Source organism: Gregarina niphandrodes (assembly GCF_000223845.1).
Source record: "Gregarina niphandrodes unplaced genomic scaffold scaffold00063, whole genome shotgun sequence".
Lineage (NCBI taxonomy): Eukaryota > Apicomplexa > Conoidasida > Eugregarinorida > Gregarinidae > Gregarina > Gregarina niphandrodes.
This window is the reverse complement of record NW_011645829.1, coordinates 24403-37358: the sequence shown is the minus strand read 5'-3', so window position 1 is coordinate 37358 and position 12956 is coordinate 24403. Positions and strand designations below refer to the sequence as shown.

At 54.4% G+C, this 12956-nt stretch overlaps 9 protein-coding genes and 1 non-coding gene across 10 annotated transcripts; 4 read left to right on the top strand and 6 right to left on the bottom strand.

Moving 5' to 3' along the window:
• Positions 1-6: 6 nt before the first annotated feature.
• Positions 7-532, bottom strand: GNI_176340 (hypothetical protein; the record flags this gene model as incomplete). The annotated part of the gene is made up of 2 exons (XM_011135109.1): positions 7-287; positions 382-532. 2 exons carry the CDS (start codon positions 530-532, stop codon positions 7-9), a joined length of 432 nt encoding a protein of 143 aa, XP_011133411.1.
• A 208-nt stretch (positions 533-740) lies between these two features.
• GNI_176330 (hypothetical protein) lies at positions 741-1493 on the top strand (the record flags this gene model as incomplete). Its single annotated transcript, XM_011135108.1, has 1 exon — positions 741-1493. The coding sequence occupies one exon, from the start codon at positions 741-743 to the stop codon at positions 1491-1493; it is 753 nt and encodes a 250-aa protein (XP_011133410.1).
• A 494-nt stretch (positions 1494-1987) lies between these two features.
• GNI_176320 (hypothetical protein) lies at positions 1988-2500 on the bottom strand (the record flags this gene model as incomplete). Its single annotated transcript, XM_011135107.1, has 1 exon — positions 1988-2500. The coding sequence occupies one exon, from the start codon at positions 2498-2500 to the stop codon at positions 1988-1990; it is 513 nt and encodes a 170-aa protein (XP_011133409.1).
• A 581-nt stretch (positions 2501-3081) lies between these two features.
• Positions 3082-5544, top strand: GNI_176310 (putative DUF895 domain protein; the record flags this gene model as incomplete). Its single annotated transcript, XM_011135106.1, has 1 exon — positions 3082-5544. One exon carries the CDS (start codon positions 3082-3084, stop codon positions 5542-5544), a length of 2463 nt encoding a protein of 820 aa, XP_011133408.1.
• Positions 5545-5688: 144 nt separating this feature from the next.
• On the bottom strand, positions 5689-6990 carry GNI_176300 (N-acetylglucosamine-6-phosphate deacetylase; the record flags this gene model as incomplete). Its single annotated transcript, XM_011135105.1, has 1 exon — positions 5689-6990. One exon carries the CDS (start codon positions 6988-6990, stop codon positions 5689-5691), a length of 1302 nt encoding a protein of 433 aa, XP_011133407.1.
• A 552-nt stretch (positions 6991-7542) lies between these two features.
• Positions 7543-8910, bottom strand: GNI_176290 (jmjc domain protein; the record flags this gene model as incomplete). The annotated part of the gene is made up of 1 exon (XM_011135104.1): positions 7543-8910. The coding sequence occupies one exon, from the start codon at positions 8908-8910 to the stop codon at positions 7543-7545; it is 1368 nt and encodes a 455-aa protein (XP_011133406.1).
• Positions 8911-8931: 21 nt separating this feature from the next.
• Positions 8932-9753, top strand: GNI_176280 (putative ubiquitin-conjugating enzyme E2; the record flags this gene model as incomplete). The annotated part of the gene is made up of 4 exons (XM_011135103.1): positions 8932-8958; positions 9132-9241; positions 9282-9397; positions 9458-9753. The coding sequence occupies 4 exons, from the start codon at positions 8932-8934 to the stop codon at positions 9751-9753; spliced, it is 549 nt and encodes a 182-aa protein (XP_011133405.1).
• Positions 9754-9826: 73 nt separating this feature from the next.
• GNI_176270 (cytosine specific DNA methyltransferase replication foci domain protein) lies at positions 9827-11305 on the bottom strand (the record flags this gene model as incomplete). Its single annotated transcript, XM_011135102.1, has 2 exons — positions 9827-10984; positions 11027-11305. 2 exons carry the CDS (start codon positions 11303-11305, stop codon positions 9827-9829), a joined length of 1437 nt encoding a protein of 478 aa, XP_011133404.1.
• Positions 11306-11459: 154 nt separating this feature from the next.
• Positions 11460-11533, bottom strand: GNI_176260. Its single transcript has one exon. It is a non-coding gene; the product is annotated as a tRNA-Ile (tRNA).
• Positions 11534-11774: 241 nt separating this feature from the next.
• Positions 11775-12932, top strand: GNI_176250 (hypothetical protein; the record flags this gene model as incomplete). The annotated part of the gene is made up of 1 exon (XM_011135101.1): positions 11775-12932. One exon carries the CDS (start codon positions 11775-11777, stop codon positions 12930-12932), a length of 1158 nt encoding a protein of 385 aa, XP_011133403.1.
• Between the last annotated feature and the right edge of the window lie 24 nt (positions 12933-12956).

Genomic DNA, 12956 nt, shown 5'->3' with positions numbered 1-12956 from the left:
GGGGGGTCAGCGCCAAGGGTTCGGACTTACGGCTAGAAGGACGTTTGTGTCTTCTGTTTCAGCCACACCGTTGGCGATGTGATTGACGATGAGGTCACAGAGGTTATCCTGACCGTCGGAAGCCTTCCAGTAAAAGAACGGAGTGTGCGCGAGTCTACCGAGTAGGTCGAGTACGGCAACGCACAACTTGCTCTGGTCGGGAATGAGCGACTGCTTGAACGGTTCCAGCATGGATGGACCGAGCACCTGAAGCTGGTTGTGCAGAGCGGAGTGCAACCGCGAGTCATCTGCCATACACGTGTGTGGGGCTAGATACTTATGGGAGGTGCATACGCGTAGGGGAACATACGTTGTAGGTGTGTGTCCTCGAGTGAACCTTACCGTCGTCGTTGGTGTGCTGCCGCAAGTTGGCCTTGATGTTCGCCAAGGCGGATAGTCGTTCACCGGTCAGGTGCTTAATGGGCTTATACCTCTTCCCTGAAAGAGTCGAATTCAGTTTGGTCAGGCATGCCGTCAAGGTGGCAGCCACCATTTTTCGCTCGACCAATTTCCCCGTAAGGAGCTACGATGAACTACAGTGTGTCCGACTTGAGTGAGAAGTGTGTGCGGGGTAGAGTTGACTCTGTTTCGTGGGAGAAGAGGGAAGGAGTGAGTCGGGGTGACTCCTCCCGAAGGCCGGTAAGAGGGGTGCATGCGTCTTGAAAAATGTGTGACAGAATTGAGGTGTGACAGAATTGAAGATGTTCTGGAGAAAAGAAGCGCCGCGTAAGCCTTTGATGAGCGCTGCAGAGCGTAAGCAGAAGATGGAGGATGAGCGAGTGGCTAAGCTGCTGCGTGAGAAGGCTGAGGCAATGGCTGAGTTGGATGAGTATTCGAAGTCGCGTTTAGTGAATACTCGTGACTGGAATACGCCAGCTCCGCCGATGGCGGAAGAGAGGAAGCGCGAGCTGGTGAGCAAGGTGATGCAGGATACGCGTCGGCGTAACTTCCATTGGAAAACTAATGGACGTCGTCGTCCGCGTGTCCGGGGTTTGATGAGTGGCTCCCAGTGGAATTGCTATATCGAAGATGTGTGGACTCATCCTGAGAACGCCGTATTCCATATAGTGCGTCTTCCCGAAGACAGAGGGCTGAGGCAGATAAGTTTTGCCGGTGCCAAAACGAAGAACAGTCGTGTGACCACATTAGAGCTCGGCGATGTGCCTGAGCAAGTGCTCACTCCAGACGACCAATTTGAGGTATACGTTGAGGAGAATTGTGTTCCGTACGTGTGTGATATGCCAAATCATTTCGTCGTTAAGAAACCACAAGGCGGACTCAAATTCGATCCCAACCCACCCACATATCAAGAAGAAATGGAAGCTGCCAAAAATGTACCTGATACTATCTGGACACTTGAGGCAAAAAGACTCCACCCATTGTGGGTCAAGAAACAAGAGGAACTCGAACGACTCGATGAACGAGAACTCGAGCGTATTCAAGGAAAGAAGTAATCAGCAATATCGGATCCAAGGTACTAATTGGGACAAAACAAAACATACGGATACATACTCTGTCTTATAACCCGTGAATACAGTGTAGGAATAATTGCCCTATTCCTATTACTGCGGGTGTACCGACTCAAGGAAATTGCGATCTGACAAGGGTCACATTTTGCGTCAAAACCGCTTGACTAGTTTGATCATTCTACATCGAGTCAACTCAGGCTCATCCTAACTCAGGGCTCATCCTAACTCAGGGCTCATCCTAACTCAGGGCTCATCCCAACCTCCGCGTAAAAACAACGTTTGGTCCTGTCTTCTCGTGTCGGCCGCTTTCCTTGACAGCGGACATCTTCTTGCCTTTCTTATGGTGCCCGGTGAGATGGTGATGCAGTAGTTTTTCCGGACAATAGCTACCTCCGCGAACAACAGGAAGCGTTGCTAAGATGTGTTTCAGAACACGCACAGAATTTCAATACAGAGAAAAAGGCGAGTGGTGGACAAAATTACACATCTGTCTCACCGACAGGTCCTTGTGATCCTTCTGAATCGGGTATTTTTAATAATTGCTTCAAGGTGTCAAAAGGTAGTTCACCGAAGACTAAAGTATACCGATTTTTGGGATATATTTCTCGCACTTCTTCACCAATACCGTATAATTCCTCACCATTCTCGTTGACGATTTTAAGTTGGTTCATTGCATCAGGCGCGGTGCATGGTGAAATAACGGCGTTGTCGTAGTTCTTAGCTCGACCTTCCATGGACAAACATTTTCGAAGTGTGGGTGAAATGCTTGGCCAGTAGTGAAGTTTGGGAATCGAGTGAATTTGTACTAGGCCTTCACTGTCCACTGGCAGTGAATATGATTCTTCGCTGTGTCCAGCCTCTAAAAAGTTCAGTAGATCCACCTCATATCCCAACATTCGGACCGAGTGATCTCGTGTACCAATCACAATTGAACCCAGTAACGCTCCACCCAACGGCGTGGAGGAGTCTCTGCTCTTCATGCATCTCGGCATCGCTGCTCTTCTTCCTCCTAACCGTCCAAACCTCGCGCACTAAAATTTTCAGCCGCTGAAAACGCCGCCGTTTTGCGCCAATGAAGGAAACCCCATCCAGCACTGAATGAAGGAAACCCCATCCAGCACTGAATGAAGGAAACCCCATCCAGCACGCGCCTGGCCTAGGACGGGGGTGTGTAGAGATATACGCAGAGATATACACGTGGGCGTGTTGTCACAGTAAGAAAAGCCCTCCCAGCATATCACGTAAGCACATGTAAGTAAAAAGCCGATATTTTGGAGAAGTGTGAATGAGGGATATTTCTGAACAGGTGCAGAAAAAGTTTTCAGTGTACAGCGGAAAAGGCTACCCAACACAGAACGGACACGATGCGCCGTGCTGGACGACCACACCAAAGAGGGAACGAGTGCGGCCTCTCGTTCCGAAGTGTGGAGAACTCGGCTCCGAAATGCACCGCCTGGAGACCCGGAGTTCGGAGACCCGGGGATTGGAGACCCGGGGATTAGAGACCCGGGGATTAGAGACCCGGGGATTAGAGACCCGGGACGTTGAAGCCCGAGGCCGAACGCTACGGTCGATGACACCGGACCGACACCCATCCAAACCGCAAAGTTGCGGTAAGTCATCGGAACGGGCGGAAGCAGCTGCGCGGGCGAGGGGCCGGAGTGTGCAACAGGTATGGCCGGAGAGTGCGCGGCGTCACCAGAGTGAAACGCGACCCCTGGGCGAGTGGTACAGACACGGAGACCCGGGATTCCGAGAATGGCGATTCCGAGACTCCGGAAAGTACGCTCACCTTGACAAAGGTGGGTGCGGCTACGTCCACCGGTACGGAGAACGGCTGGGAGACTGCGGCCATCACCCGTGTCGGCGCGGTTGCTCGGGTGGGGAGGGTACCTACAGCGACTCCATGTTCGATGACGAGATTTTCAGTCCGGTGCGCGAAATGTGTGTGTGCCAGAGACATGGACGCGTGGCGACTTCGCCCCTAGTGGACGAAGCAGAAGGGGAGAGGGAGAGGGAGGGTGTTGGAGAGCCGTGTTCCGGAGAGACGGGATCAGGTGAGTTTCAGTCTGGCGAGACGCGTTCTACAAAGGTGAGTTATGCGGACCGATTTTGTCACCAGAGTCTGCGGTTGCCGACACGTGCGGTTGCGGAGAATTCCGTTGCTGTTGGGCCCAGGACGACGTCAACGTCAAGCCAGCATGCCGGGAATGAGTCGTGGCTGTGTACGGGGTGGGGACAATTGGTGGTGTTATCAATAGCGTACTTTGCGGTGGTGGGCATGTGGAATGCGCTGAACACGATTGGGGGTTTAGGAACGGGCGATGAACATGTGTCGCACGTGGTGAACACTGTCTTGTATGGTACAGGGTGCTTGGCGGGCTTCTTCTCAGGTTCGGCGATCAATTTGTTCGGGTTACGTGTTGGCTCAGTTGTGGGCGCGGCCGGGCAGACACTGGTGCTCCTGGTGGTCTATCTCTACCACTACCAAGGTCTCAATGGGCTCTGGGTACCTCTTGGTGCCGTTGTCGGCGGGGCCGTCATCAGCTGGCACCTCAGTGCCGTAGCCTCCGGCGCCGTGCACTACCCCACAGAGACGCAGCGCTCTCTCTTCCTCGCCGTCAACTCAGCCTTCCTCAACGTAGGCGGCGTCACCGGCAGTCTTGTCGCTCTAGCTATGAACTTCAAAGCCCCCACACACACTACCGTGACCACGAGGAGCTCCACCTCCATCTTTGACCACATCCACGCCGCCCTGGTACCCAGAGCCCCAATCGGCTGGCTCGGCCGCCGCCGACGGAAGCTGGCCCGCGCCGCGAGGCTGCGCAGACTTACTGATGCAGTTGAGGGCTCGGACCTAATTGGAGTCGTTGGTTCAGGACTTAGGGATTCAGGACTGATTGGACGGGGGCTGGGCGGGGTTGCGTTGACCTTGCGGGAGTCAGGTGCATGTGCCGACGGTGTGTGCGCGATGACGGCGAGTACATTGCCGGAGCAATTTCCTTCAATTGACCACTCGCTGTTACCAGTGGACCCCCCGCTGGATCCGGTTGTAAACTTGACAACGGCGGCGGCGCAGACGACACCGGAGACCGCCACGATTGGTGTGAATGCGGGGAGTTTATCGAGTGCGAGTTTCTTGTTAATTTTGGCGGTAAATGCCAGTGGCGTGTTGGTATCGTTGTTAGTGCAATCACCAGCACGTGTGCGACGTAGTGACGGGTCGCGGGCGGCAGTGCCGTTGTTGACTTTGAAGCAGGAGATGCAAGGTGTGGTTGCGGGTTTACGCGAAACATACCTTTGGCTGATGGCGCCACTGTTTATGTGTTCCATTTGGCATGAGGTTGTTCTCTTTAACTACTTCAACGTACAGCTATCCAATGTGCGCTCACGCGCCCTAAACGCACTCGTCTACTACCTTGCCCGGATACTCGCCTCCTTCCTATTTCAATTCGTTTGCGATCTTGCACACACTCTCCCGAGACGGATCGACAGCGCCAATATATTTACGCTCACCCTTTGCGCTCTCGGCTTCACCACTGCTGCAATGACCTTTGGCGACGTCTTTGGCGTCCAAAGTGATGCACCCCTCGACTTTCGCGAAAAACGCAGCTCTCTCCTCCTCCTCTGCTTCTTCGCATACGGAGCACTCGAAACCACCGCCACCTCCTACTCTCTCTGGCTCATCGGCGCACTCCCCTTCCACAACACCGCACTAGCCAACCGCTACGTCGGCTGGTACCGCACCTTCGCCGCTCTCGGCGGCTGCCTCTCCTGGCTACTCGACTCCCTCAAAGCTGTAGACGTACCTGCCCAATGGGCCATCTCTGCCGCTCTCTGGCTCACAGCCATAGCATGCACCGCCTGCCTCAGACACGACATCGCCAAGAACCACCCCGACGACTCTGATGCCCAACCCGAAACCGCCGCCACCACTCCCGGCACCACACACGGAGATCTAAAAGGCAACCTCAATCGCGGCACTCGCCAATTTCCACCAAACAATGAACTGACTGACCAACAACAAACTGGTTGACCGTATTTTCAGCCCGAACAAAAATGTGGTTAACCCGCGCTCGGGCAAAATAACTGCGCGTAGTCAGTCCAAACGGACCCTCGTCCCGAAAGCTCATCTTCTCTTTATGTCTTCTTTCTTTCACGAGCGCCACTGTTCTCCTCCCTAGTCGGAGTGGAGTCTCTCGGGGACTTCGGGGAGACTGGTGCGCTTGAGGGTGGGTGAGTAGTACTCTGGGGCTTCGCAGGTGATGGGGACGCCCTGGAGTTCGCCGAGGAGGCCGTTGTCTGCGCACTTCTGGCCGGCGATGAAGGTGGCAACGAGGTTGAGTGTACCGGGTTCAAGGAGGACGATGTCCGCATCAGCGCCGAACTCAAGGGAGCCCTTCTTAGGGTAGATGCCCATGACCTCGGCGGGGCGTTTAGTCACTGCCTCGAGGGCGTAGGGGAGACTGCAGTCGGTGATTTCGCCCAAGTTGCGGACGGCGCGATGCAATGGACAGACGGAGCCATACAGCGTGGGCGACCCGGCACGATAACAGACGGAGCGCCCATCTACTTCCTTGACGACGACGGCCGTGCCGTTGAAGTCGTACTCGCCCGGACCAAGACCAAGCGGCGCCTGTCCGTCCGTGCAGAGAAGTAAAGCTTCAGGCGCAATGCGGTAGGCCATGCGCAAAGCGGCTGGATGGACGTGATACATGTCGGAGATGATTGTGAACTTAAGTGGACGCGGGATTTTGTCGGACGTGACAAGACCAACGAGGCCCGGGTCTCGGTGGTGGAAGTCCGGCATTGCATTGAACAAGTGAGAAATCATCGAAGCGCCATCTCTGACTGCGTGTTCGGCCGTGTTGATGTCCGCCTTGGAGTGACCCAGTGAGACCTTGATGCCCAACCTAGTGAAGTGCCGAATCGCCTCCGAGCTTTTCGCCAGTTCCGGCGCCATCGTCACTATCGCCACGTTCTCAATGTCGTTACCATACACCTCTTTGATCGTCTCGCCCGGCGTCTCCCCGAAGTCGCGCACTGCCTCCTTTTTGTGCGCACCAATTATCGATATAAACGGACCGTCCAAATGAACACCTAAGATACCCGCACCCTCCGTAGGGTCCGCCGCGCACTTCTTCAACAGTGGCAACACCTGGCCGTACGCCTCCTTCGTACTCGTCTCCACCGTCGGGCAAAACAGCGTCACCCCCGTATACGGCAGAAAAGCGCGAACCTTCTTCATCTTCTCCTCGGAAATAGTCTCCGGATTGGAGAAAGCCACTCCCATCGCTCCATTCAACTTTATGTCAATAAATCCTGGCGCTATTATCGCGCCGCGACAATCTATGGAAACGTCCGCCGTATACTGTACTTCCTCCGGGTCAACCACCACGCCGTCCCTTATCCACAAACCTTCGTGAACGAGCTTCCCTCCTCGCAAAATACCGCATCCAAAGAAATGCGTCACCTTCCCCATCCGCTAGCAAAAAAATTCCGCCTCAAAAATGCGGAGCACACGCGTTTGCTTATGCAAAGTCTCGCTCGATCAGTACAGAAAATGGTGGAAAGCAGCATGAGCTCGGTTAGTTACTCGATGGAAAATATAAACCACCCTCCAGGCACTCAAAGAAGACCTGGTGGCGCATTCCAAGTCATCAGTTCTGGAGGCAATTCACCAAGCGCGAATTCAAATAATTAAAGAGATTCAGCAGTTAAGCGCTAGATTTGAAGCTTCCGCCCGCGGGGATGATGCGAAAGGTGGGCGAGTGAGTATTCCAGGGTCCATGTGTATTACCGCAGAAAATATATTAGAAGATAAGTTGAAAGCGCTTGAGCAACAGTACGTGGAGGACATTCGGGTTCGTACAGAGAGACTTCTTGCGACGGAAGAGGAACTGGCGGTGGAGAGACTCAGGACTCGGGATCTAATGGAAGAGATTCAGCGGCTCTCGAAAGCATACGAGCATGTTCTGCTTGACCGGGAGAACTTGTTACAACAGCTTCAACGAGGATTCGGAGACCCGCAATGCTACGCCGGAGCGTGCCAGTGAGAGACCCCTAGATTCCACGATAGGCCTTGGACCATGTGCCAATATTTATATGGGATGAAGAGAGCATCCCCCGGTTTTAGGGTTACCTGCCAGTTCTGTATTTGATCTCCAAAGAGGGTTCGCGGGTCCCCGAAGTCTTCCACTGCTCGGGAGGTGGTGTTATATAAGCTGCCTTTGCGTGGTTGCATAACACGGGTGGCGGCTTCTGTGTTTTCTACAATATGGAAGAACTTTGTCCCCCAGTGATTCACGTAGATGTTGTGGTAGTTGTCTTGGTGGAATGGGCTCAGGGTACCAGGCGGCCCGAGCCAACAGTTCTCCATATTGACCGACGACGAGGTGTCCAGCAAGCAGATATCCGCCAGTGGAGTGGATACCGGAAGCCCTCGACCAGTGGCCCCGGAGCTGGCGGGCCCTGAACTGGTTCCCGTGGGATATAGCAGGGTGGAGAGTGGAATAGATTCGATGGGGAGGTTGAGGTGCCTGTGTAGAGCAAATTGCGCCACGTAGTCGCCGTCGGCGATGGCGTGTTGAAGTCGTTTGATTTCCGGGAACCAGTGCGGGCTGCGGTAGTCGATACCCCTGTGCTCTACCGGTACGAACCGACTGCCGTGGCTCAGGATGATTTCTTTCCAGCTGAGTGTGTTGTCGGACATGAAGTTCCGAATCACACAGGGCAGACGCATCTCGACACACGTGTGCAGCCTGCTTAAAGCGTCCTGTCCCTGCAGCTCCAGTATCTTGTCCGGGAAAGGGGCGTCCAGAGTGTCCAGTTCTGGCCGCCAAGCCGGGACTGGTGGCTGAGCGGCGGAAGTTGCGCGAAGTGTGTTAATCATGGCCAATACATTCTCCGAGTTGGGCGCGTCGTATCCCGCGTAAATGAGCGCTGGAGAAAAGCCGTCAGAATAAGACCGTGACAGAGATAAGGGAATTGACTGGAGAAGCATGGAGTGGACTGGAGAAGGTTGCCTACCTTCGTCGAGGAGTTTCAGGTCTTTGATGACAAGAGACGTTTCCAAAAGTGTTTCCCTGACTAGGTTTATGAAGGTCTTGGGGACTGAGTTTCTGACGCCGTTGAGCTGAATTACGCTAAGGCAGGCGGCCCGGCACTCGTTTGCAGCGGCGAGAACATCTTGGTCTTGGTCGAGCGTTCGGTTGTCTACATGGCTGAAGAGCAGGTTTTGTAAAAGGCCCTCTGCGCGGGGATGCTTCGGCTCCGGTAGCTGCAAAGGCCTCCGAGGCGGGTGGGCGCTCGTGTTCTGGCTCTGGCGGGACGTGCGAATGAATTTGTCGCGCGCACAAAGGAAATGGGTGTCCGCGGCCTGAAGCCAGTCGGACTCGCACATTTTCCTTTTTTTGGAAACAATATGGTCGGTCGATTGAATGAATCAACTGTAAGCATCAAGGGAAGAACAGGGCCGTGGAGGGAAGACAGCTCGGAGACCACTGCCCATGCCTGTTGCATACCATGCTTCCATTTTTGTGACGCACCTCTGACCATGGATCATTTTATTCTACCATGTCAATGATTTGCCTCCTGCCAGGAGTACTCGTTTGTTATGTTTAGAAGAGACGACTACTAAAAGATTTCAAGCGGCTGCAGGTCGACCCACCTCCGGGCGTGAATGCGGCCCCAGAAGGCAACGATTTGACTATCTGGAGTGCGGTCATCTTTGGGTAAGTGAAGGATCCCGACGGAGAATGGTTCCATTTTCAGACCGGAGGAAACAATATGGCAGGGAGGCACGTTCAGGTTGAGTATGGCATTTCCGGAAGACTACCCGGCTAGACCACCTGTGGTCAGGTTCATAACTAGTATATTCCATCCCAATGGTAAGGCGGGGGGCGAAGGTGGAATCTAGATGACGCCGTAGATGATAGGAAGTATTTTAGTATACCAGAATGGTGATATCTGTCTAGATATATTACAGAATCAATGGACGCCGATATATGACATTAGCGGAATCCTGACTTCCATTCGGTCGTTGTTGTCAGATCCGAATCCACAGTCGCCGGCGAACTCAGAGGCAGCGCGACTGTACGTGGAGAACCGACGAGAGTACAACCGAAGAGTGCAGCGTTGCGTGGACGACTCGCTGCAGGCCATTAGTGAGGACGTGCAGACGGAAGTTAGCGCTCCTTCGAAGGACGCAGCTCCACCGACTACGGAAGCAGTAGCGAATAACTAATCGAGGTCCGGTCCTTAGTCCGGTCCTTAGTCCGGTCAATGACCCGGGTCAATGGCCCGGTCTGATGTTTTGTTCAGAAGAGTTTGGTGGTGTGTTCTTCGTCTTCGTCTTCGACTGAGTTGGTGGAGGCGCTGGTGGTGTCTTCGACGGGGTAGCCGGGTACGGCGTAAGCCAGGGGCATACCGGCACAGACGAGTAGGGGCTGCGTGAGAGCGGATTTATACGTTGTGCTGGTGAGGCGGAAAACCGTCATGAAGGGGGAGTCGAGAAGTTCGAGGAGGCGGTGGTGTTTGCAGAAGAGCCGGAGTTGTTGCTCGATGTAGTCGCAGTGGAGAAGGAGCGACTTTTCTGAGAGGTCTGCCGGCGGTGCTTCCTCGCGCCAAGCCGTGGACGGCCAGAGACTGGAGCAAGACGAAATATTGGCACTTGAACCCGGCCAGGGACCGGACCAGGGCCCGGAGGCCCAGGCCTGCGCCTGTTCCCAGTTCAGCTCTTGCAGGAACGCGTTAAAGTCTGCGTTGGGGTTCAACTGCAATGTCTTGATCACGCGCGCTGTCAAGTGATACTTTATCAATGCCGGCTCGCATACCGCAGCGTACCGATTCGCCGGGACCTCCAGATGGTAATATACGTCCTGCTTACTCACCAACCAAAAGGATGCCGGCTGCATCGGATCCACCCCGTAATCTATCCACAGACTCTCCAACTCCGCCCGCACCGGGTACGGCCCAGGCAACCCCTCCCGGTCGCAACGCTCCTTCAAAGAACCAATCGCCCCCCGCCGCTTCCGCGGCCGACTCTCCGCTGCCGCCAACGCCACTGCAGACGCCGACGAGATGTGACTCTGCGACGGATACGCCGCGGCTCCCTGCTCTTGCCTTATGCCGTACCCACTCGCACCGTATCCAGACCCACCGTATCCGCTCGCGCCGTACCCACTCGTGCCATACTGACTCTGACTCTGGCCGTACTCACTCTGGTCGTAATGTCCTTGAGCTAGAGCTTGGGCGTAATGTCCTTGAGCTTCGGCGTAATGTGCTTGCGTCTGCCCGTAGTGTCCTTGTCCTTGGCTCGTGGGATAAGGCCCTCCCTGACTCTGCGGGTAAGGTCCTCCTTGACCCTGAGAGTACTCTCCTGTGGCTTGTCCCGGTGGCAACTGTCCCCCCGGGGCCGATTGCCCTTGGGGCAAGAGGGCTCCGTACATGACAAGGCCACCGTGGCGAGGCTGCTCCTAAAGAGAAGTCCAGGAATGTTTTTGCAACAAGTCACATACCAGGGAGTCTAGAGGCAGGAGGCGCTCGCCTCGCTTGTTGTAAATAAGAAAGTTAGTCACACAACGGCAGTTAACGTCGCCACTGGTCGATGTGGGGTGTACCGAACTGTAACATTCCGGCACAGTCTGTTCCGGATAGTACTCCTCGCCGTACTTAAAATATGCAACACAACCGCGCGGGGCCAACGGATGCTTCGGTTCAATTAAACGGACTGGACGATTGCCTGGGATTCTCGTAGGAGCTGTGGCGCAGTCTTTGTACACCGGTAGCTCCTCCATGAGTTTTCTCGCGCGATGCAAGGCGAATGTTGTGGTCATAAGTATTGGCGTTGTCGCTACAAGCGGCACATATATCGGTATCTAACGCAAGCGCAAGCCGAATCTAATTGCAATTACGCATTGTGCACGAATTTTACATGACCCAAATTTGAATTGCTCCATGGGGGGCTCGAACCCTCGACTTTCGGCACATAAGGCCGATGCTCTAACCAACTGAGCTAACGGAGCACTCTCCTGAACGGATGCTACCCTAAACGGGGATAGAAGTATCTGCTAAATCGGCTATTGACTCTGTCGCGGGGCTCCCCCGGGGGCTCGGTCGCCTGACAGTTTACAGGCAAGCAGCGATCTTCCTGTCCTTGTTGAACTACCCTTGTTAGGGTCTTTCCCGTTCCTCTCTTTTCGCAACTCCGTTAGATTTCGCTCCGCCGTTAGCTCTCTTCGCGTTTGTGTTGCTGATGTTCGCGCAATGGAAAACATTATCTTCGGTATCAAAGGAGCTTCGAAGCCTTGCGGAATTTTTTTGTACGATGTAGGAGAGATCGACATAACCAGATGTATTGTGAAGTGCGAAGGGCGCAAAGAGATTCGAGTTCAGGCCTTTTTCTCATTGAAGAAGGACCCCACGATCAAAGGACGGAAGCAGAAAAGCTTCTCGATATCCAAATTCGGTTTTGACGGGGCTTGGTCTCGGGCCAACCGCTGTAAAGAGTTTGTGGAGCTCGTGGGGCGTTTCCCTTTAGATGAAGCAGAGATAGAGTCTGCGGTCGCGGCTGTGAGCGGTGAGCAGGTGCCGAGGTCGCTAACTTCCGGCTCTTTAACTCCAGGGTCCGCCTGCTTCAACGTGGGGTCCTTCAGCTCTGGCGGTTATCTGCCTTTGCCCGCACCCCTTCAGTGTGCCGCAGGTGGTCTGGCTACCTTGAAAGAAACACACCATTTGGTGGAGAACATATTGTCGTTCTTGTCCGAGCCGTCCGTGGCTTTGTGCGAAGGTGTCAGCAGGGACCTGAGAACCGCGATACTGAGAACTCCCAACACCTGGAGGTTTGTGTTCATGAACAAACTACCCCACCTCGCACCACTTATTGGCTCTCACCCGGAGCTAGAGGCAGAAGCACACATAAATTCAGAGCGAAGAAGAGGAGAGGGAGGAAGTGGAGAGGGAGGAAGTGGAGAGCGAGGAAGCGGAGCTGCAGATCGACAACGGATGGTGCCCGACGGGGTAATCCATCCCACAATGGACTATCTGACATTGGAGGAGGAGGGAGAACAGGCAACGAGGACTTTTGCGGAAGACCCATGTTGTCAAAACCAGACAAGTTGCCACCAAGACAACTGCTTTTTCGGTGATTGGCAAAGTGCCAATTTTTTCAAAGCATTATTGGCATATGAGAGCGCGGTTCGGAACTGGACGTTGGTGGTTGAGTTGTACAGTTGTTTGAACAGAGTGACTCGGGAGGAGGAGCGCCGAATGACGGTTGAGGATGACAACCGATATAGGCGAATTTTCGCCCGTTGCGGTGTGTCCTTGCACGCTTTATCTCTGAGCCTAAAACCGAGATCATCTGCTTGGCTGATGACCCAGTACTCAAAAATGGCCGACGATCTTCCCACCAGACCGCCATAATTAACTCCGTTCTTTGTCCCGGAC